The following is a 22,374-nucleotide window of genomic DNA, read 5'->3' as shown; positions in this document are numbered from 1 at the left end:
AATACATTCTAATGCTCTTCATCTTCCTGACTGCACATCCGTACTTAGCTCTCTCAGGCTCTGTCAGTCACACATTTAATGATCAGTGTGTGCACAAGATCCTGGACACAAAAGCATTATATCTTCTGATAGAAGCAGCATTGCAGTAACCAGACAGTGTTTCTTCTGCCAACAAAGCTGGTCTGCACCACAACACAGACATTATTTCATGGGCTGCTGCTATGCATTAGCAGAGAGAGAAAGAAGGAGGGGATGGGGGGAGTACAAATTCTCAGACCTAAGAAGAAGGAGGAACATGTGTAGAGATGCCCTGTGGAAAGAGGAGACATGCAATCCATCACTATCTGGACATCAAACTGTAAAAGTGTGATGTGTTAGACCAGTGAAAGATTTTTGTATGGAAAGTGTTTTCTTCATGGACCATTTGGTCTACTGAAAGACAATGGATTGATGGCTGGACGTACTGCATTACTATGTCAATTAAACTTTTGAAGCCCTTACTGCTCTTCATCTATACTCTGGTCACATGGGTTCTAGAACGGCCACGTGAGATTGCTCTATTGAGCAGGTGGACTCCTCTCATTGTTCAGAGTTGGCTTCAACAAGGAACTTCAGCACCATGGACAGAAGACTCAATATAACTCCAGAAGCCTTGAACCAATTGTTGAAAGAGCACAACATGAGTAGACTTGAGTTCATTGCAGCTTATGGTCTCAAGCCCTTGGTTTATATCCCAGAGCTGCCCCTCAACGCCAAGGTCATTTTCTTGGTACTGTACATTATTATCTTCATCCTAGCTTTGTTTGGCAATAGCCTTGTGGTTTACATCATTATCAGGAAGAAGGCGATGAGGACAGCCACCAATATCTTTATATGTTCTCTGGCTTGTAGTGACTTGCTGGTAACTTTCTTTTGCATCCCTTTCACTCTTCTGCAGAACATCTCATCCGAGTGGCTGGGAGGTAAGATGCTATGCCCTTTTTACTTAGCCTGCATAAACTTCCCACCTTGTCCAAATCTGCAATTAGTTTTCAGAAATGTTCTGCTCAGGATCCTAGTGGGTGAAGAGTTAAACATGCACAGTGTACGTGTCTGAAATTGTTGCTTGCAGTATGTATTCCATGCAATCTACCATCTCCCTTTAGCACGCATTGTATAGTTACAGACACAATGTAAAGCTTTGGTGGACATATGCGGTATGAACTTGTCTTGCAGCTGTCTCATGTTTTATTTCAGAGATTGATGCTGTGTAGTTACTTTAAATATAAACCCTGACCATTAAGGAACATAAATGGAGATGACAATTGTTCTGGTAATTGCATTATTATAAACCTGCTCTGTCCATGTACTGTAAGAGGCTTTTAAAGTAGCAGTGCCCCATAATAATTACAGATCAATTTCTATATTCCAACGTCACTGTGTCATTGGAACAAAGAGACTAAGAGAGAGAATGTGGAGATACTTCAGATAAGCACTTAATAGCAGTTATTATGTGTATCAGTCTGGGATGAGACCATTTTCATAAGAAAGTAAAACAAAACATCACCTGCTGCAGAACCTCTTGCTTGTCTGTCTGTGGCATGTCTTTTGAGCATTTGATCAATATACTTGTCATGTTTGTAAGTATGTATATGTGTTTGCGCATGTGGCCTTATTATTGAATATTTCTGTCAATTATTTTGCCAAAACTCCCAGTACTTATTAAAAGGTTCACAGTAGGAGTTATAGATAAGAGCAACATATATATCATCTACAGCTTCCATGTGTTATGGTGTTTCTAGGTCAGTCCTAATTCTTGGCCACTGGAAATCCTTGGTTGAGGAAATAAGTCCCCAGGGTTCCGACTTGTTTAATAGTTAAAGAGTTTAAGAGTTATCGTGAAGAGTTTCCTTAAACTGTTTTACTTCTTTTTATGCCCAAAAGGGATAATTTTAAACTGCTTAAACTTCTTGTCATACAGATTTGATGAAACCCTACTTATTATATTATACTCCTAGGTTAGAGTTTTGTTGTGTATATATTGTATAAAACTATTATATACATATTTATGTATGCCATTATAGACTGGGTATAGGCATCCAGTGATTTTCCATGGTACTGTAGTACCACCATTACATGTCTATATTTGGCAGAAAGGACATGCTGGGACTTCCAGTTCCACAACAGCTGGAGAGCCTCTGCTATAGGGGTATATGCAATAGGCTGCAGACTTCAAGCATGCTTGAAGTCAGCAGCCTATTGCACATACCCCATAGGCTGATAAGTAGTGATAAGAGCCGATGTATGTTGCCTGCTCACTCTCGAAAGCCTCTTCATCACAGTCACAAGTAAGACCTTTGTCCTGTGCCTGACACCATGGACGTGTGTAACTGAGCTTTGTTCTGTCTCCATGCTGTCATGTCATTTTTTCAGTAATCCAAGGAATCCTTTAGAATTAATAAGGTGCACAGACTTTATCCTGGCAGTATATGTAATACAATCTATCTCCCATGTGTGTCACAGCCAGCAGCTCATACAAAGCATACAAAATGACAAGTCTGCTATATGTTTACAGATCTCCTCCTTCTCTCCTGGATATTCATTAACCCTCTCTCCTCCAGGGGGAACATTCATCTGCTTTTCATCCGCACGCTTATCTCTGTCTGTAGAGAGCTGGCCCCTGGCCCTCTGATCTATGCCCTTAGCATTTCATCATCTTCCTGTGTGATTGAACAACAGAGTGCTTCTTTATTATATTTGTTTTTACTCTATATTATGTAGAATTTCCATTTTCTTCAGACTTTTTTTGAATAAATTCCCTGGAAATAGCTTCTATGTCTTGTTATTGCCCAGTATCACGACTGAGCTGCTGAAAGATGTCCTGCACGTCTGTAACCCACAAGAACCTCTCTACTGGGATTGTTGCTCTCAATACTCAAAGAGAAATTATCTTTGAAAGAGTATGAATTACCTATTTCTGGGCAAATCCATAATCCCCTATTCCATTATTACTCTCATCGTTTGGTGGCATTTGACACAGGTTACCACTTGGTCTTCTCTCACTGGGGCCTATTCATCAACACCAAACTCATACTACTTTAGTATGAGGATGTAGAAATTAAGCTATTCAACAAATTCCGAAAATTATGTATTTTCGGAATCTGATGGTGTTACTGTACTCCATTCTCACTTTCTCAGCCCCTGATAGTGTACACAAGCTGCGGTCTACACGGCAGCTGGTATAGGAAAGGGACATACTCACCTGCTTTCATCTCCCTCCTCCAGGTCCCTCCAACAGTTTCATTTTCCAAGTTCCTCTGGCTCCTACTTCGGGTCTCTCCTATGGCTCCCTCCTCTGTGTCCTTCTGGCTCCCTCCTCCGGCTCCAGCGGCACTTGTGTGTTCTCCCTGCCAGTGTATATTACTGCTGAAGGAAAGCGTCTCCTCTCCGTTCCCCGGTGACACTTATAAGTAAGCTTAACAATTGAAGAAGCACTTACAAGTGCCACCAGGGAACAGAGGGGAGACGCTTCCCGTCAGTAGAAGTATGCAGTGGCGGGGTGAACATAGATAAGTATTTTGAAAAAAATATATATATATACAGTATATTCAATTAGTGCAGCTGTAATCAGTGCTGCGCATGCACTACAGCTTCTCTGAATAGAAGCGACACATGTGCAGCACTGATTACAGCTGCGGTAAGGTAGGAACAGGCAGGGAAAAGTATCTATTCTCCTAAAAGTTGTCATCGCAAATATGACAGTTTTTTGGAATAGATACTGATGGAGAGAAGGAATGATGAATTCCTCAGGTAATTAGGTAGAACTCCATGATGAAAAGGCCCCATAGTCTTCGTATACTTGGCGTCCAGAGCAATTCCCCTTCTTTGGAGGTCATGCAGACATTGCATTATACAGTATGTCTCTGTTGGTATCTCTTCTCAGGCTGTTATGGATCTGCCAGTTAGTATAGCTGAGGTAATGGTGCTAGGTGCTTTCCCTGCACTATACTATGCCATGAAAGCGTATTAAGGACCTGATATAGAGATATAGGTTACTTGTGCCTTCACAGCTGCTAATATGTACGTAGCGGCTGTGCGAAAATATGCAAATGTCTCAGCCGCTGGGAATTATACTGAGACGCCCACCGGCGGCTTTGCAAATCTAAGAGACTGCGTACAAAGACGCAGCATCGGCCACAGATCAGTCGAAAAATGGCTTTATGAGTAATCCTGTGGTCACGCAGAATGGGCACGAGAACTGAGACGCCGGAGCCATTTTGAGTGGGTATGGGATCGCTATCACAGACAGAGGCAAGCCCCAAAAATGGTTGTGACGCGTCTGCGTTCGAGTCGCCACCTCCCTGTTGCAGCCCACAGACGGTCCCCGTCTGTCAATCACTTTGCGACTAAATCATCACTGCAAGCGACATCGGTTATGACATTTGACACATACACAATGAGACTCAGACGCAGACCAGCGACATTCACCCAACTGCGCAATCATCGACATTACCTCCTTCTCTGAATCAGGCACCAAGTCCAGGCCCGCCGAGAGCTGCGGTGGGCCTGGGTAAAGGGGGGCATGGCCTAATCGCGGGAGGCGTGGCCACGACCCCTTCGAGGGAAAAAAAAGTTTTGCAGCGCGCTGGTGAGGGGAGTGCTCTGAGCCCCCTCAGCCGGTGCATAACAAGTGGAGGGGGCGCGATCAGCTTGATCGCTCCCCCCACAGGCATAGGAGACTGCTGTGGCTGCTTCATAGCAGCCGCGAGCAGTCTCCCAGCGCAGCCCAGCACACAGCGGTGTGTGCGGGGCTGCTGTGATGAAAGAGGAGGGGGAGCGTTACCAGCCCCCGCCGGGCCCCTCCAGCAAGCCTGAGCCCGGGTAATTTGTACCCGCTCTCCCCCCACCTCTCAGTGCCCCTGACCAGTCCTGCACGCATTGGGCCAAATGTAATAGGTCGCGATTTAGGTTTTTTTGCGAGTTTGACAGTAAATTCTCATGTTTTGGCTAATCGCAAATGTAATAGAGTGTGAGAACAGGCTTTTTCGCATTTTTCACTTTTTCCCCCAAATTGCAAATTGCCAAATCGCATCCAGATGTTTTCCCATTCTAATAGGTTGCGATTTGCAAATTCTCAAGCCAAACTTGACTAAAATTTGCCAGAACTTTAGACCAGGTTCAGATAGGCGAGTTTATCCTGAGCAGGTCAGAGTAACACAGAAACATGCACATATCCATAAGATCCGTGCATGTTTCTGTATGTACATATAAAAACACTAAAAAAAAAAGATGTGCGCCCCCGCCCCAAAAGTATAACCAGCACCGAGTTATATAAAGCCTGTCCTGGTTCTAAAATTACAGAGGCCCCTGTATATTAAGTACCAGCACAGGGCTTTTCCTAGCCGGTCCTGGTTGTGAAAAAATGGGACAAAACGAGTTGGGGTCCCCCGTAATTTCCATAACCAGCACCGGACTCTTTCTATAAGGGTGGGGTAATGCCACAGCCAGGGAAAACCTTTCACCGGTTTCCCCGGCCAAAGCATTACCCCTGACCGCTAGTCAGCCCAGGCCGGGGATCTCTGGGGAGGAGGTGACCCTCCCAATAAAGAGGTCCCCCTCTCCAGGGCACCCCAGGCCTAGTCTGATAGCCCGGTCTATCCCCGGCACCTCTTGCCAGTGGGTGCCGGGTTGATAGTGTAAATGTGTTGTGTCAAAATTAGAAGTTAAAATAGAAAGAGTCCGGTGCTGGTTATGGAAATTACAGGGGACCCCTACTCGTTTTATCGCCTGTATTTCCACAACCAGGACAATCAGAAAAGCCCTGTGCTGGTACTTAATATACAGGGGCCCACTACACATTTTGGCCCCTGTATTTTTGGAACCAGGACAGGCTTCTTTTTTTAAACACACACAGGTATTAGTTTACATAGGAAAAAAATTGCATAGATTCGCATAGTGTAGCCTTGAGCTGAAAAGTTCGCAGCCTATTACATTTGCGAATCCCGGCACCAACGCGCACCTAAAAAAAAAAGCGAGAAGGTGCGATTCGTCACCTATTACATTTGGCCCATTGTTTGGATTATTTTGCTGCTGATTTTGAATTTAGAATAGGTTGAAGCAGGATTTTATATACTGATCCCAAAGTATTGTGCACCATGTAAGTCTGGGAATTGTACTGGTTATATTCTAATTCTGCAGTAATAAAAATTGATAATACAGCAATATGGCTGACCACATTATTTCTGGAGTTAGACAGAATTATATATTTACTTATTTTTTTCAGTATCACTGTAAACTATTAATGAAAAGAGGCCACAATGCTGCATTGGCAAGTAATAGTTTATAAATGAGTTAAGAAAAAGTTTTACCATGGAGTTTCCAGTGTCCCGGAAGTGCTTTTTCCTGATTGGTCTGAGGTATGGCAGCCAAAGGAACGGCTGTGCCATGGTGATGCGTAACTGTGGCTTGGAGTGCAGCCTCGGCTTACCTTATTGCTCTACTTGATCAGAATTCACCCAGGTTGCTGAGGAGCCTACCAAGCTGAACAGTGTATAGATTGTAAGCTTGCGAGCAGGGCCTTCCTACCTGTCTGTTATTACCCAGTTTTGTTCTATTAATGTTTACAATTGTAAAGCGCAATGGAATATGCTGCGCTATATAAGAAACTGTTAATAAATAAATGAAATAAATAAACAGTGAGCACCAACACCCTGCACTATGGGGCAGGTTAGAACATTTGAACAGGAGTACAGTGTGTCTGTGCAGACTCACAAGCCTGCTGTTATGGTAACTACAGTATGTTCTCACTACTCATAAGGGCTGTTCCCATTACAGTTGTGTGCATGGAGCTAATAATAGCCTTTCTGTTCATTTATACAATTAGATTACAGAATGAGAGGTGACAAGATGCTCTTTTAAGCATTATGGAAATAACTGCCCATTTAAGGTCATGTTAATTGAACATTTTACAATCTGGGCAGTGTGGAAATGCATTATAGTGTAATTTATCCTAAATTATAATGTTTTCCCTGTATGATGATAATATAACAGCATCTAGAAGAATGTATACAGTGAACAATTGGTTAATATGAAAACTCCAGGCCACACATAGTCCAAGGATAAATGTTCTAAACCATGGACTAGGTTTCGATAAATAGGGATGTGTGAAAGGGGTATTATAGTTACTCTGTGTACATTAGTCCTGCTGGACACTCTTGCTGAAAGCCATGTGGTGCAGCACGGGAGAAGTGGCCTTTTATAGTCGCTTCCAGCAGCTCCATCATTCTGGACCCTGGGATACATACAGCTATACTCAGAATAGTACATTTCAGCAGATCATGCTTTGGATCAATAACAGTGCGTGGCTCAGAAATGCCCTGCAGCTTACTTTCACTGGAGTTAAATGGCTTCCTAAGTATAGATATTTCAAGAATAATTCTGTGAAATTCTGGGCTGAGAAATATTTCAGTTTGCAGAAAAGTTTGGGGGTTGATCACTCTTTCAGGGCACTGTGGGGCTGATTAAAATTTAGAAATAGAGTAAGATAGAGCAAGTAACTGTGTACCTGGTAAAACCATATTGCAGTACAATAGGAGCAAATATTTTTTATTTTTTTTTGAATGCAGGGTAAATACTGGCTGCTTTTGCATGTGGTCCACAAATGCTGGACAGCTTTATTTTTACACTGCAATTTAGGTTTCAGTTTGGACACACCCCTCCCAAATCTAAATCTTGGCACGTTTTACATCTGCCCTACGTGCAGTGCAGCATGGTTTTACCAAGATGCCAAGTTACTTGTTCTTTTTTACTCTATTCCCAGATCAGTTACCCCCTCTATGATGTTGATACACAGTTTTATGTGTTACAAAGTATACTGTACATCTCAAGAACAAGGCTCCCCAGTGTAGCTTAACAAAACAAAACATTTCTGGCATATGATCCAGTGAGATGTAGTTAATAAACCTACCAATGGGATGCCGAGTGCCGGAATCCCGAACCGTGGCCAGAATACCGGCGCCGGAATCCCGACATCAGTGGAGATGCCGACACCGGAATCCTGACAGCTGGCCTCCCGATCGTAAGTATAGCGGGCCCGGTTAGCTGTTAGCCACAGGGTCGGGAGGGAGGGTTAGGTTTAGGCACCACAGGGGAAGGGGGAGGTGATAGGGTTAGGCTGCGGGAGGGGGGAGGTTAGGGTTAGGCATCCCCTGGAGTGGGTTAGGGTTAAGCACTAAGGGGGAGGGTCAGGTTTAGGCACTAACTGGGAGAGTTAGGGTGCGGGGTACAGAGGGTTAGGATACAAGAAGGGAGGGTTAGGGGGTGAAGGGGGGAGGGCTAAGATACTTACCTAGCTCCTGTCGGAGTTCTGAGCATCGAGATGCCACTGTCGGTCTTTTGACAGCCGGCCCAATCCAATAACATGTCCTATTTTTTTGCTTTGACTATAGTAATCTTCTTAGATCTATTTCTCTTCTTCAACATCGAAGCAAAATCTCCTGGCAGAGAACTTTTTGTTTCCATTTATTTCCTCATTACTGATGTCAGACGTACTGGCCTGTACTTGCTGACAACTTGCTCTTTTCCAGTCCTAGAGGGCTACTCACCTTAATAATGACAAGTTAGATAAATCAGTTGCATAGCCAGTACTGCTTTAATCTTTTTAGGGGCAGATTCATCACAATTTGCATTTTGAAATTCGCAATGTGGAATTTACATTTCCACGACAATTTGCCATTCTGTTCTTGCCGGAAGACAGGCTCTAATAAAAAATCTGGAAACAGAGTGATAGCTTACACCACAAGTTCTCAAACTCCCATGTTTTCCCGGTCTCCTCACAGAATCACAAGTGAAATAATTAGCCCCTCCTGTGGATTTTTAAAAATGTGTCAATGAGTAATGAATACATCTGTGCACCTGCTGGTTGACCTGAAAAATGTGAAATGTGTGGGGTCCTGAGGACCAAGTTGCAGAGCCACTGGCTTACACTATCACTACCTGCTTCGGTGTCAGGGCTTACCGTGCATACTATAGGCTAACAACAACTTCAGATGCATAGGTGTATGCAGTTTCAGGCACAGAGCGTGCCCCTTCGACACTTCCCCCTCTGCCAGGTCATGGACAACCCCGTCCCCCCTCCTTCTGGGACATACACTTCTCACCTGGACTCAACTGGCCATCCAAGTGAGTAGTCTATGTGGTGACAGACGGACGGAGGTGTGGATGGGGTTGTCCATGACTCGGTGGCGGGGGAAGTGCCGAAAGCGGTACCTCCTGTGCTGGCACCTGCGCACGCCTATGTTCAGATGGCGTTAGCTACCAGCTCCAAGAGTGGTAAATCTGACCGCATAGCAGTCTCCATAGAAACCTATAGAGGCTGCTTTGGAAATGGAGAGACTGGCGGATATCGGCAGATATGCTGCGGTCACTCCTTGATAAATCCTGGGGATATTTAATATTTGCAGGTACCCGCCTGAAAACTAGAGATGAGTGGTTCAGATTCCTTGGAATCTGAACACGCCCATACTTCTGGGATCCGAGGCGATCCAAGTTGCAGCTCGGATCTCCCTGTCTGCCTCGGATCCCTACCCGAGCCAGAACCTCGAGATCCCTCTGTCGGATCTTGCATTTTGGCTGACCACTAATTGGATGAGAAAGCCATCTGTCATGGCTCTCGGCCAATCAGCACTTCCTCATAGACTTAAATGTGGCAAACAGATGCAAGATGGCGGCCCTCACCACACCGAGGACACCACTACCTGCAGTGCCATCACCGCCAGCACCCCCCTGCAGGGCCAACACCAACGCACCCCAGCACTGAGGACACCGCCAGCAAACCCGCACTGCCGACACCAAACTCAGAACATTTCTGGCACTCCTGCACTGCCGACATTGCTGGCACCCCCGAACTGAGAACACTGCCAGCATTCCTGCACTGCCGACACTGCCAGAACTCCTGCACTGAGGACACAGCCACCACCCCTGCACTGCTGACACAGCTGGCATTCTGGAACTGCTGACAGCAACCGGCACTGAAGACACTGCAGGTACCCCCACACTGCCGACACCACTACCCCCCCGCACTGCCGACATTGCTGACACCCCGGAACAGCCGACACTGCTAGCACTTCTGTACCCCCGCACAGCCCATGCTGCACTCCCGCACTGAGAACAATGCCGGCACCCTCTGTCACAGTTGGTGTATCCAACCTGTACTGTACCCACCCTGCACTGTATTTGACCTACACTGTATCCAACCCACGCTATACCCGACCCATACTGTATCCGACCCGCGCTGTATCCAACCCACACTGTATCCTGCACTGTATGTAACCTGCACTGTATCTGACCCGCACTGTTTCCAACCTGCACTGTGTCCGACCCGTGCTGTATCCGACCCACACTGTATCTGACCAGCACTGTATTCATCCCCACTGTATGCGACCAGGATTCTATGCGACCCGTACTGTATCCAACCCACACCGTAACCTGCACTGTATCCAACCCACAGGTACGGAATGCTGCTTTTATGGTTGGAGGGATTTTGGGGAACTGCTCAACAAAAAGGCTGATTGAGCACATTACTATTTAGCTAAAAAATTTTAAACAGAAATAACTTCCGTGTATTTGTGCCGCTTGCTCTGTTTCTTAGTTTAGCCAGCCAGCCTTTGGTGAACAATATTGTGAGCTGTGAGGTGGTCAAAATTGAGTGCAAATGTCTGGAAATTAATGTTAGTGAAGTTAATAATACTCTAGGAACAAAAAAGGCACAAACTATGTGATGTTAGGTTTTTTTTGTACATTTTTGAAAAAATCCAAAACCAAACCAGTCACTGCATTTTGGCAAAACCAAAACTGGACAATGAATTAGAACCAAAACCAAAACCTGGCTCACATCTCTACTGAAAACATCTGTGGGATATCCTACATATATTAATCAATATGTAGACCATTTGGTTTTGGTTCTAAATCATCATCGTGATTTACCAGCAGTAAATCCGACCACATAGCAGTCCCCACAGAAACCTATAGAGTCTTCTTTGCAAATGGAGGGACTGTAGCAGATATGGTGTGGTCGCTCCTTGATAAAACCTGGGGATCTTTAATATTTGCAGGTACATATATTAATCAATAAGTAGACCATTTGGTTTCAGTGCTAAATCATCGTCGTATTTTGGTTTTGGCAAAGCCATGCCCAATTGCTTTGGTTTTGGATTTCTTTAAAAATTGATAAAACAGCTACAGTCATGTAATTTGGACCTGCTTATGTTCCTATTAATCAATAAGTAGACCATTTGGTTTTAGTGCTAAATCATCGTCGTATTTTGGTTTTGGCAAAACCATGCCCAATTGTTTTGGTTTTGGATTTCTTTAAAAATTTATAAAACAGCTACAGTCATGTAATTTGGACCTGCATATGTTCCTACAGTATTGTTCACATCAATAACATTAATTTCCAGCCAATTCTGACCACCTCTCAGCTCACAATATTGTTTTCACCTATATTGACCAAAGGCTGCAGTAAGCAGGCTGGCTGAAGTAAATGATAGAGCAGAGGCACAAACTCATGGAAGTTTAAAAAATATAACACATCTATAAAACACATTGGAACTGCAGTGGCAAATAGGATAGAAATTTTATTAAGTATACGATCCTATAGAATGTTTTCATTATTGAAGAATTAATAGCCTAAAAGTAAAACCTAGTAAAAAATATAATATACAGTATTACCAGCACACTATTCCAAACAGCAGATCACAGGCCTCAGGTCAATACAGATTATTCAAGCCAAAGTAATAGCTTAGTAAAAAAGATAAGTTAATTAATTACAAATGTCTCCAACCAGCAAATCACAAACCTCAGGACAAAACAAGTGATTGGAGGCATTATGTGGAAAAGTCTCCTTATACGGTTTTACTGCAGTTATGGGAAATATAAAACATTTTTCTGCAATTAATGCGGGGTATTAAGGGCCCCCTGGGACCTGTAGTTCACCTGTAAAGAAATGTGTAAAAAAAACACAACACACAACGTGAAATTAAAGTTTAATTACACACATACATACACATACTGACTTACCTGCTGCCAAATGTTCACGTCCACTTGTCAACGTAAACTATCCAAGCGATAAACCTGAAAGAAAAAGCCAATACTCACCCTTATGTCCCGCAACGTTCTCCGCAGATATTCAATTAATTCTGTGGGCGGACACACTATAACAGCATGTATCAGTATGCTGTTACAGTCTTGCTAATGAGTTCAGTCTCCCGGGTGCCAGCCAATCAGCAGCGGCTTCCATTAGCGGCCGATCATTGGCTGGGACCCACGTGGACTTAGCCAATCAGCAGCTCCTTCACGTGGGTCCCAGCCAATGAACGGCCGCTAATAGAAGCCACTGCTGATTGGCTGGAGCCCGGGAAACTGAACTCATTAGCAAGACTGTAACAGCATACTGATACATGCTGTTACAGTGTGTCCGCCCACAGAATTGGATATCTGCGGAGAACATCGCAGGACATAAGGGTGAGTATTGGCTTTTTTTTTCAGGTTTTTCCCATGGATACTTTATGTTGACAAGTGGATGTGAACATCTCGCAGCAGGTAAGTCAGTGTGTGTATGTATGTGTGTAATAAGACTTTAATTTCACAGTGTGTATAGTGGTTTTTTACTTATTTCTTTACAGGTGCCAGCAGGCCCTTAATGCCCCGCGTGCTGGTATTTGTGGTTCTCCAAGTACCAGCATGGGGGGAGGCTTGCTGGCACCTGCAGTTCGACTGGAAAGACAATGTAGAATTTTCTAATTTTACACAACACCGACACTATCGACCTGCCACCCACCGCTCAGGGGTTGTGGGGATAGCCCCGCGCTATCAGCCTAGGCCAGGGGTGCCCTGGAGAGGGGTACCCCTTGATTGGAGGTGTACTCAACTCCACAGGGATCCCTGGCCTGGGCTGACTTGCGGTCAGGACTGATGCTGCGGCTGGGGGGCCCGGTGAAAGGGCTCCCCTGGCTGTGGCATCAACCCCCCGCTAGTAAGGGTCCAGGGCTGGTTTTAAATATAGGGATACCCCTGTGCAAAATTTTTGCCCCTATATTTAAAACCCCTGTCCCTGCTGCCTGGTGCTGGCACCTAATTTACAGGGTAACCATATTCATTTTGTTCCCCGTAATTTTAGGTACCAGGACAGGCTGGCAAGTTCGGGGCTGGTTAGTGTTTTGGGGGGCGGACCTCACGTCATTTTTACCAAAAAATGTAAAAAAAAATTAATAATACATTTTGGCATGTTTCTGCATAATTCGCTGATCAGGAGGTGAGTGTTTAAAACGTCAATTTGTCAGCGAGTTTGCAGGCATCTCTCCCGAGATTGTAATATCGATTCTTGGTAAATTTGAGAGATGTATATCTGACAGTAAAAAACTGACCGATTTTTGCCAATGGCGAGTAAAGACGAGATTTACATCACGGGAGAGAAAAAAAAGTGAGAAAACCAAACTCACTAAAAAACCCACCCGAGTTTGCACTTCGTAAATTGCTAGATGAAAAACATGCCTAAAAACACCTGAGATTGTCATCTCGACCTATCTCGAATCTTAGTAAATTTACCCCTTATAATCTTGTCTTCATGGGATCAGAATTTGCTTTGTATTAATATAATTTTGATTCAGAGTCATAACCCACCAGTAAAATACAATAATATACACTGCCTGTCAACACATACACTATCTTGTCAAAGCCCATAATGAAATGTGGTGCACAATGGAATTGTTATGTTGTATATTAAAAAGGACATGCACAGTATAACAAACCAAGCATCTCTCTGACAGGGACTGCCACATTTGTGGCCAAATTGCATGGTTTGTTTGCCCCCCCATCCTCAGATATTGATGTCACTGTGGTTAATATTTTCATCACATAATATTAGCTCACCCCCACTGCATTTCACCGTTACAGAGTTCTCTGTTTGTTGTAATTGGTGGCAAAGGTCTTCCTCATAGAATTTGTACTTAATTTTGATGAACATCAGTTTTTCAACAATGATCACTCACAAGGTGCCTAGCTGTGCTTAGAACTCTTTCAGAGTACACACTGTAGAGTGGAAAGCTTAGTAAACCATAGCTAATTTTTACAAGGGACTCCAAATTGCCTTTTTTTCCTCTCAGTAGTTAAAGAGACTGAGTGATATGCTAATGTATTATTAAAGTAATCCTACACCATTCTATTGATGCTTACTGTATCAGATTGGGTCACACTAGAGTTGTCAATATATGTTGGCAATTTTTTTAAGCCTGACCAGATATCAATGTTTCACTGTGGTGCACTGAGTTTACTCATGATCACTTATGAGTCTCTTGGAAAAGGTCAGTGTTTTCCTAGCACCTGCATTTGCAGCAGAAACTGAAGCTGGAGTAATTGTCGTGCCATGTGCCATTTGAGCTGACAACTTGCTTGCAAGAAGCTTTTTGCATCTCTTAAAGCTAGGACAAAGCATGTTTAATGATGTACTGATTTAATTGCAAGATGTTGTAAAGTCTTTGGTCCTTGCAAAACAAATAAAGAATTTGATCTTTAGTCAAACATACTTAGTGGAATCGCTTAGCTTCATCTCCTCCTTCAGTTTCTCTAGCTGCTTTTCCAGTAGCTTAAGTAAGGATTTGACCTGGCTCAGACTGGCAGTGTCTAAACTCACTTCACTGTTTACAATTTCAAATGGTTTAAGTAGGTTGCACAAAACCAAAATTATTCTCCAGTGTGCCGTAATAAGGCAACATTTATCCCTTCTCCTTATGTCATGGCTTTGGCTTGATGTGTATGTTTGGGTGGCTTGTTGCTGTTTCTCCAGTCACTGAAGCAAATAATGGGTGGAATTCCATCTAGTTACTACCTCTTGCTTCAGTTGATGGTATGGCAAATTGAAATGTTCTTGTAGCAGCTCCAATCTTCTACATATGGTTGCTGAATACCAAATACCCAGAAATTTTCTGGGCCACAGCCAGCATCTCCCTCATGGACCTGTCATTTTTAAAGAAATTCTGAAACACAATGTTTATTGTGTGCATAAAACATTTACTTGTTCGCCAAATTGTAATGCTAGTACAATGTTACTTGCATCATCAGAAATTAGATTTTCCAAAAGACTGATGCCAGTATGCCTCTTAGTGAAGCAAGTGCTACAGACAGTAGCCTCCCTGTGAATGAGCTGGTGTTGTATAATAGAAACTGCTGCTGTTGAAGGTGATACACCCACCCAGTAGGCTTTCACAGTCATGTAATCTTTAGTATGACCAGTACCACATGTCCACATATGTGTAGTTAAGTCGATAATCGGTACGGAATCAGTATGATTTACCGCTGGCCACATGGCCGGCGGTTCAAATCCTGACAGCGGCAGCCCGGCAGGGGTGAAAATCCTGATCGTCCAAAGGTAAGTATTTACTAACCATATTCTACCCCCTAACCCTAACAGTTCCTTAGGGGTGCCTAACCCTAACCCCCCCCAAGTGCCTAACCCTAATCCCCCCTCTAAGTGCCTAAACCTTTCCCCGCCACCTAAACCTAAGTCCCCACGGGGGGGTGCCTAACCCTAACCTCCCCCCGGGGGTGCCTAACCCTAACCTCCCCTTCCCCTAGCCTAACCCTAACCTCCCGTGGGGAACCTAACCCTAAATCCCCCCCGGGAGCCCCTAACCTAACCCTCCCCCCCTGTGGCTGTCCGCGCCCGGAGCCCGGCTTACCTTCGATCTGTAAGCCAGATGTCGGGTTCCCTGCGTAGGTCTAATGACAGGTGTCGGTATTTCCACGCCTGTCATTAGACCCCTGCTGGGATTAGACAGTCAGGAAGCCAGTGGTTTACGTGGATGGTGGCCATTTTCCCGTGTTCTGAGCAGCGCTGACACCTGACGTGGGACCACGGACAGGTAAGTTTAAAATAATATGGGTGCAAGGGTGTGCGGTGCGGGGCCCCCCTGGACAAGGGGGCCCGTGTGCCCCGCACACACTGCACCCATTATAGATACGCCACTGGTTGTATGTCGTTCAGAGACATATCGCTGGTACACACTGGCCGATGGGCGCACAATATATTGGCCGATCAATTGATCGGCCAATATTTCAATATTTGGGGGGCCAGTTTGTACCCAGCATGACATTATAATACTTGTAAACTGCAAATCACAAAATCACCTTTGTCAGGATCTGAAGACAGGCTATCACACTCATGTGACACTAGTCAGAGATTTTTCACAAAATATTCATCTTATAGCCCTTTCACACATACAGCAAAAACCATTTTTTTTTGCCGTGAATGCGCATCAACCTGGGTTTTTGCTATTCTGCATGTGAATAGAGATGACGAGGGTCAAATTCCAGGGTCCATGATCGTGCTCTATACCAGGGTTGGACTGAGACCCTGGAAATGATAGACGCCTGTATTTCCCAGGTCATATATCTGTAAGGGGTATTATTCACATCACTGATGTGACAAAAAGTACAATACAAGGCAGCGGTAGCTTAATAGAGAGGATCAGGCCCGTGTGCAGGCCCGTACAGAGCTGGGCCCCAGTACTTTTTGGTTGCGTGGTCTAATCGCGGGAGGCACTTTTTAGGGGATTTTGTTGGTCTGGGGAGAGAAGTTGCTGACAAGTAAGAAGGGGGTTTGGCAGCAGACCTGGGCCCTCCAACAAGCCTGGGTAATTAGTACCTGCTTCCCCCTCTCAGCGCCTCTTCCCATGTGCAGTCCTTGTGTGAGCCCCCTCCTCTCTCTCAGTCCACCCATGTGAGTAGACTCTGGCACCATGCCAGGAGCCGGGTGCTGCAGGAGAATGTCACACTGCAGTACTCGGCTCCTGTCACTGCAGAGAAGCTGGCATTTTGGTGTCACCCCCTCCGAGGGGGACACTGGGGTGTGACCCACACCCCCCTCATGATGTCACTACAACGATGTGTGAGGGGGCAATGAGCTGTGGAGAGAGTAGTGAGATGTGATGGGGCAGTGTGCTGTGGGGGAAGTAGTGAAATGTAAGGGGGACAGTGAACTGCGGTGGGAAGCAGTGAGATGTGAGGGGACAGTGAGCTGGGGGCAGTGGCTGGCTGGGCCAGGGGGCAGGGTACCATGTGCCCCCTGGGCCGCAGCATCATGCGGGCCGCAGGCCGGTGCAGTCTGTGTCACTGTGACACAGACTGCACCGAGTGTGTAGCGCTGACCGGACGGAGTTCGGTCAGCGCTACACTGACAAACACACAGCCGCCGGCTCCGGCAGCTGTGTGTTTGTTGTAAGCAGCATCCAATGAGAGTCTATCAGACTCTCATTAGCTGCTGCTGCGCCCACTGTGGGAGCCGCTCCATCTTCCGGCTCCTGCAGTGGGCAATGGGAGAGACGTCATGATGTCATATGACGTCTCTCCCATAATGCAGAGCGGCCCGGCCCAGGAGAACAGACGGAGGAGCAGATGGCGGCGGCGGGAGCAGGGATTCAGGTAAGTGTTTTTTTTTATTTTGTTTTTTATATTTTACGTGTGTCTACTGGGGGGGGTGTCTGGCACTACTGGGGGCACTACAAAGGGGAGACTACTACTACTGGGGGCATTACAAGGGGGGTGGGGGACTACAACTACTGGGGGCACTACAAGGGAGGGACTACTACTGGGGGCACTACAAGGGGGGAGGGGACTACTACTACTGGGGACTACTACTACTGGGGGCACTGTAAGGGGACTACTACTACTGCTACTGGGGGCACTATAAGGGGACTACTACTACTGGGGGCACTACAAGGGGGGTGGGGGACTACTACTACTGGGGACTACTACTACTGGGGACACTACAAGGGGGGTGGGGGACTACTACTTCTGGGGACTACTACTACTGGGGACACTACAAGGGGGGGACTACTACTAATGGGGACACTACAATGGGGGGCTACTACTGGGGGCACTACAGGGGGGGACTACTACTACTGGGGGCATTACAAGAGGGGTGGGGGACTACTATAAGGGGACTACTACTACTACTGGGGGCACTACAAGGGGGTGGGGGACTACTACTACTGGGGACACTACAAGGGGGGGACTACTACTACTGGGGGCACTACAAAGGGGGGGGACTACTACTACTGGGGGCACTACAAGGGGGGGAACTACAACTGGGGGCACTACTGGAGGCCTGCATAAGGGTGTTCTCTCCTGTGGCACACGGGGCACTGCATATGGGCACTACGACAGGGGGCTGCCCTAATCTTTATTTTTACCTTACATTAATCCCATATGGACCCGCCTCCTCCCTGGAACACTGGAGGGGGGGTGCCATAGCACGCATATTCTTCTGATACACACGCTACTCCTCTGCCAGGGCCGCCTGCATGCATTTGACCCCCAGGCTAAAAGTTGCCAGCCAGCCCCTGGCTGGGGGGGAATACAAAATCTAAAGCCTCCTACTGAAAGTTCTGGTAAATTTAATGCTGGAGGAACATTTCACATAGGCAGAGCATAAAGTGGAAACTGTTTGTAGTATGGTAATGTCAAGTCCCCAAACTCTGCAAAACCTTGGTGTGCATATACAAATTAATCTCCTGCTAATTATTACTACTGTTCACCTGTTTGATGCAGGCACACAATAACAGTGACAGTAACAGTGGTTGTCAGACTCTAAACAGCCACAACTCACTGTGGGCTCTATTTATTATCATTATTTTTACTAAAATAAGGTAAAAAAGGGTGTTTTCACACCCTTTTCACATTATTTTAGTTTCACCTAAAGTTACTACAGGGCAATTGGAGTAGAATTCGTTAAATTCTACTCCAACCGCTAATTATCACTTATTTTTAGCAATCAGATTGCATTTCCCATAACTGTAATGGGAAATGCGATCTGTGTGCAAGTTACTAAAAATAAATTGTGAAAAAATACCTGGGGAGGCCCTGTGATAATAACGCCACCCAGAGGTGGCGTTATCCAGGGTCTTCCCGGGTTGCCGGACTCCTGCTCCGCTCTAATGTGCAGATCGGATCATGCAGGTAAGTGCAATTAAGGGAGGGGGGTCGTGGGGGGTCCGCGATAGCGGGGGGCGGGGCTTAGCACCGGGGGGTAGCAGCTGCAGCCAGTTGGCGAATGCGTGGGCACTTGTCACAGTATTTTTTGCGAAAATACCGTGATAAGGCTGCGGAGGGGATTAGCAGGGACAGAGCTTTATCGCAAGCTCTGTCCCTGCAAGAGATTTTTAGTAAATCCCTGTGATATTGCTTGATTTCGCAATGCGAATTCAGTTGGTAATATCACCCTCTCACTCTGATGTTCAGATATAATTTACAGATAGAGGGCCTGATTCAGCAGTGCACCAGATGTTCAGGAATCTACGCAGGCGCATGACCTATTCTGCTCATTTGCAGAACGGGTATGCGATCCTGCTCGCAGACTCGCAGCCAACTGTCTGTGATTGACAGTCTGCTGCCATTTGTGGACGGGGAAGGGGCGGCAATTGCCTCCGTTTCCTGAAACAGAGGCATGTCGCCACAGTTGGGAGGGGGGAGGGGGAAGAGGCCAGGATCTCCGTCGGCTGACTGAGATTTCCTAGCCTCTTCCTCTCAACTGCAGCAGCTGGCTGCATGACCCCATGGGTCACCTTAGCCGGCCGATGTTACGCAGATTATCCGATGCTGCGTTGGACAACGCAGCTCGGATAAATAATGCACAGGAGGCGTGATGCCTCCTGCTGCATTACCATATCTGCAAGGATCGCAATTGCAGAGCTGCCTACGTGCATACATCATATATCTATAGCCTGTGCGTGCATACATCATATATCTATAGCCTGCATGCAGCTTTGCAATTGCGATCCTTGCTGAATCAGGCCCAGAGTGCACAAATATACATCTCTTATTTTTCCACATACAGTATTTGTCAATGTATTTATTCTCCTGTATTAAAAGTAATGGAATGGGTCTGATGGTATGTCAGGGGCATATGAGGAGATCTAGTGACATGTCAAAGGCATGTGGGGATGCTTAATGGCATGTCAGGGTTACATGGGGATGTCTGATCGTATGTCAAGTTCATATGAGGAGGTCTTGTGGCATGTGGGGATATCTGGCATGTCAGGAGCCTATGAGGAGGTCTGAAGGCATGTCATGGGTATATGAGGAGGTGTAATGGCATGTCAGTGACATGTGTTGATGTCTGATGACATGTCAGGAGATTGTGAGGAGGTCAGGGGAATATGAGGATGTATGATGGCATGTCAGGGGCATGTGGTAATATATTGTGGCATGTCAGGCTTTTGAAAGACGGTATTAATGAGGTGCAAGGGCGGCTTTGTGAAACTTTGCCGTAGGTTCCTGGAAAACTTTACTGGTCCTGAACTTAGATTAGTGTGAAAGTTGTTTGCCCGAAACTGCCATATTGTTGTGAAAATCAGTCCCGTATCGGAAGTCACTGACTTAGCAGCCATGTTTTATTTTTCCTGTAATAGAAGCAAAGCAAAACACATAGATCCGATTTTTTTTTGTTTTGAGGTTATAGAACTGATAAACCAGGTTATAATTCCCATATCTCAGTATCTCCCGAACGTTTTGTGTGTATGTAACTATGTATAAAATGCTTTTTCACAAACTTTTATGTTTTTTGTACTGTATCTGGTTACACTTTAAATACAATTCATGTACGAAACTAAGAAATTTCCAGGCAACTATAACATTTACATTAAATTGCATACATCACTTACACACAAATAATGGTGCAGCCTTTTTTGTTGGCCAGCATAGTAGTAATGACAATGTACATAGTATACATAACTAATGTGGCTGATAAAAGACACAAGTCCATCAGATCCAACCTCCAATAAAATGTACATGTAAATATGACACAGGGCCTGATTCAGCAAGCAACGCAAGTGAGAGAACGAACGGTGCGAGACGATGTTTGCGATCTGCGTATGCATCGCATTGTGCGTGCGCGAACAGGTTGCTGAGTGCGGTAAGTGTCGTTTGTGGGTGGTGACAGGGGGGTGGAAAGGCACGCCGTTACAGGGGTGTGCATAAATTAATCTCAGCAGACACCACACGCAGCCAATCGCCCTCTGTGTGCAGGAATCTATCAAGGGTCAGGTCTACCCTTAGCTTACACACAGATTCGATTGCACTCGATTTTTACGCTGTCAATCACGGCATAGGTGGGCGACTTTATGTTTTGCTGGGTGTCTGCTTCTTGTACTGCGGTCTCCGTGCGTATGCATTGATTAGCATATTCTCACAGCGTCTGGGTGTGTACGTCTGCTAGCGTGCGTTCCTTGCTGAATCAGCCCACAGTGTGAAGTTAAATAAAAGCACCAAAACCAAATTGTCAATATAACCTAAGCGTGTGTAAGGAAGGCGGGGAGGGTTGGGGGTTGCTAGAGGAGAATAGTTTCTGACACAGACACAGCAATCAGATTAATCCCCTGGATCAATCATCCCAACTGCTTCATCTGCTCATTATAACTATTGTTACCTTTTCTTGTAAGAAAGGCATCACATGCATTTTGAAATCAAGCCAGTGATTGTTCAGCTACTGCCCCCCGCAGTGGATACCTCTACCCCCACAATGAACAATCATTACCTATGCTTGGTAACGAAAACATTGCATATCTCCCAACCATCCCAATTTCAGTGTGATGGTAGAAATTTCCAAATATTATCCCACTATCCTAAGCAGGGGTATTCCACTGCCTTAACCAGGTGTACACTAAGGTGTATAGTAAGATGTAGTTACACCACAACCATGCCCCCAGTTACCTGCTCTCAAACTCCTCTTTGCAGCGAACATTATGCTGTTTGCAGGCATTAGGTTACCTCCAAGTCCCCCCTCCCCCCCTTCCCCGAAGCATAAACAATTTGTCTGGCCCTTCGTTATAATTGAATCTCTCCCTGGCTTTTGTAATAAGGTATCTCCAAGTCACCTTAAATTCTCTTACGTCTTCTACAGATGCTCAAAGAAAGCAGATACCCCATATTCAAAATGTATTCTAACACAATGGCCAAATGGCATGTGTTTCTTGTGCATCTATATCTCTATGCATCCCAGGACTTTATTAGCTCTGCTGCCAGACACTGAGGAACTGATTCAGAGCCGCTCGCTAGATGTGATCTCTCGCACGAGGTGTATGCAAATTGTGTAGGCAGTGCAATCGCACAGCAATGCATTAGAACACCCAGTATTTCTTAGAGAGCGATGACATAGTGTATGCAGACACACTGTCTTAAGACACCCACTTGTTCACGTCATGTCCAGGAAGTGTATGCAACCATCGGTACATCGGGTAACATCGGATGCGATCGCAGCGCTTTAGGTTGACCATACCCTGCCGCAAGCACTGTGAGCACTTCAGTGTAAAAACAAGCCAGGTGACGTGTACTATGATGCACACCTCT

General features: G+C 45.5%; 1 protein-coding gene across 1 annotated transcript in view; it reads left to right on the top strand.

Moving 5' to 3' along the window:
- The first annotated feature begins 619 nt into the window (after positions 1-619).
- Positions 620-22,374, top strand: part of LOC148525552 (pyroglutamylated RF-amide peptide receptor-like) — a 173,825-nt gene continuing 152,070 nt past the window's right edge. Inside the window, exon 1 of the mRNA XM_088470880.1 lies at positions 620-962. Within this exon, the coding sequence (XP_088327006.1) occupies positions 620-962 (343 nt within the window). The remainder of the gene's footprint in view (positions 963-22,374) is intronic.

Source organism: Taudactylus pleione, unplaced genomic scaffold (genome assembly GCF_031769625.1).
Source record: "Taudactylus pleione unplaced genomic scaffold, aTauple2 ptg000105l, whole genome shotgun sequence".
NCBI classification, from domain to species: Eukaryota; Metazoa; Chordata; class Amphibia; order Anura; family Myobatrachidae; genus Taudactylus; species Taudactylus pleione.
The sequence above is the reverse complement of the archived record's forward strand: the minus strand, read 5'-3'. Positions and strand labels throughout refer to the sequence as shown.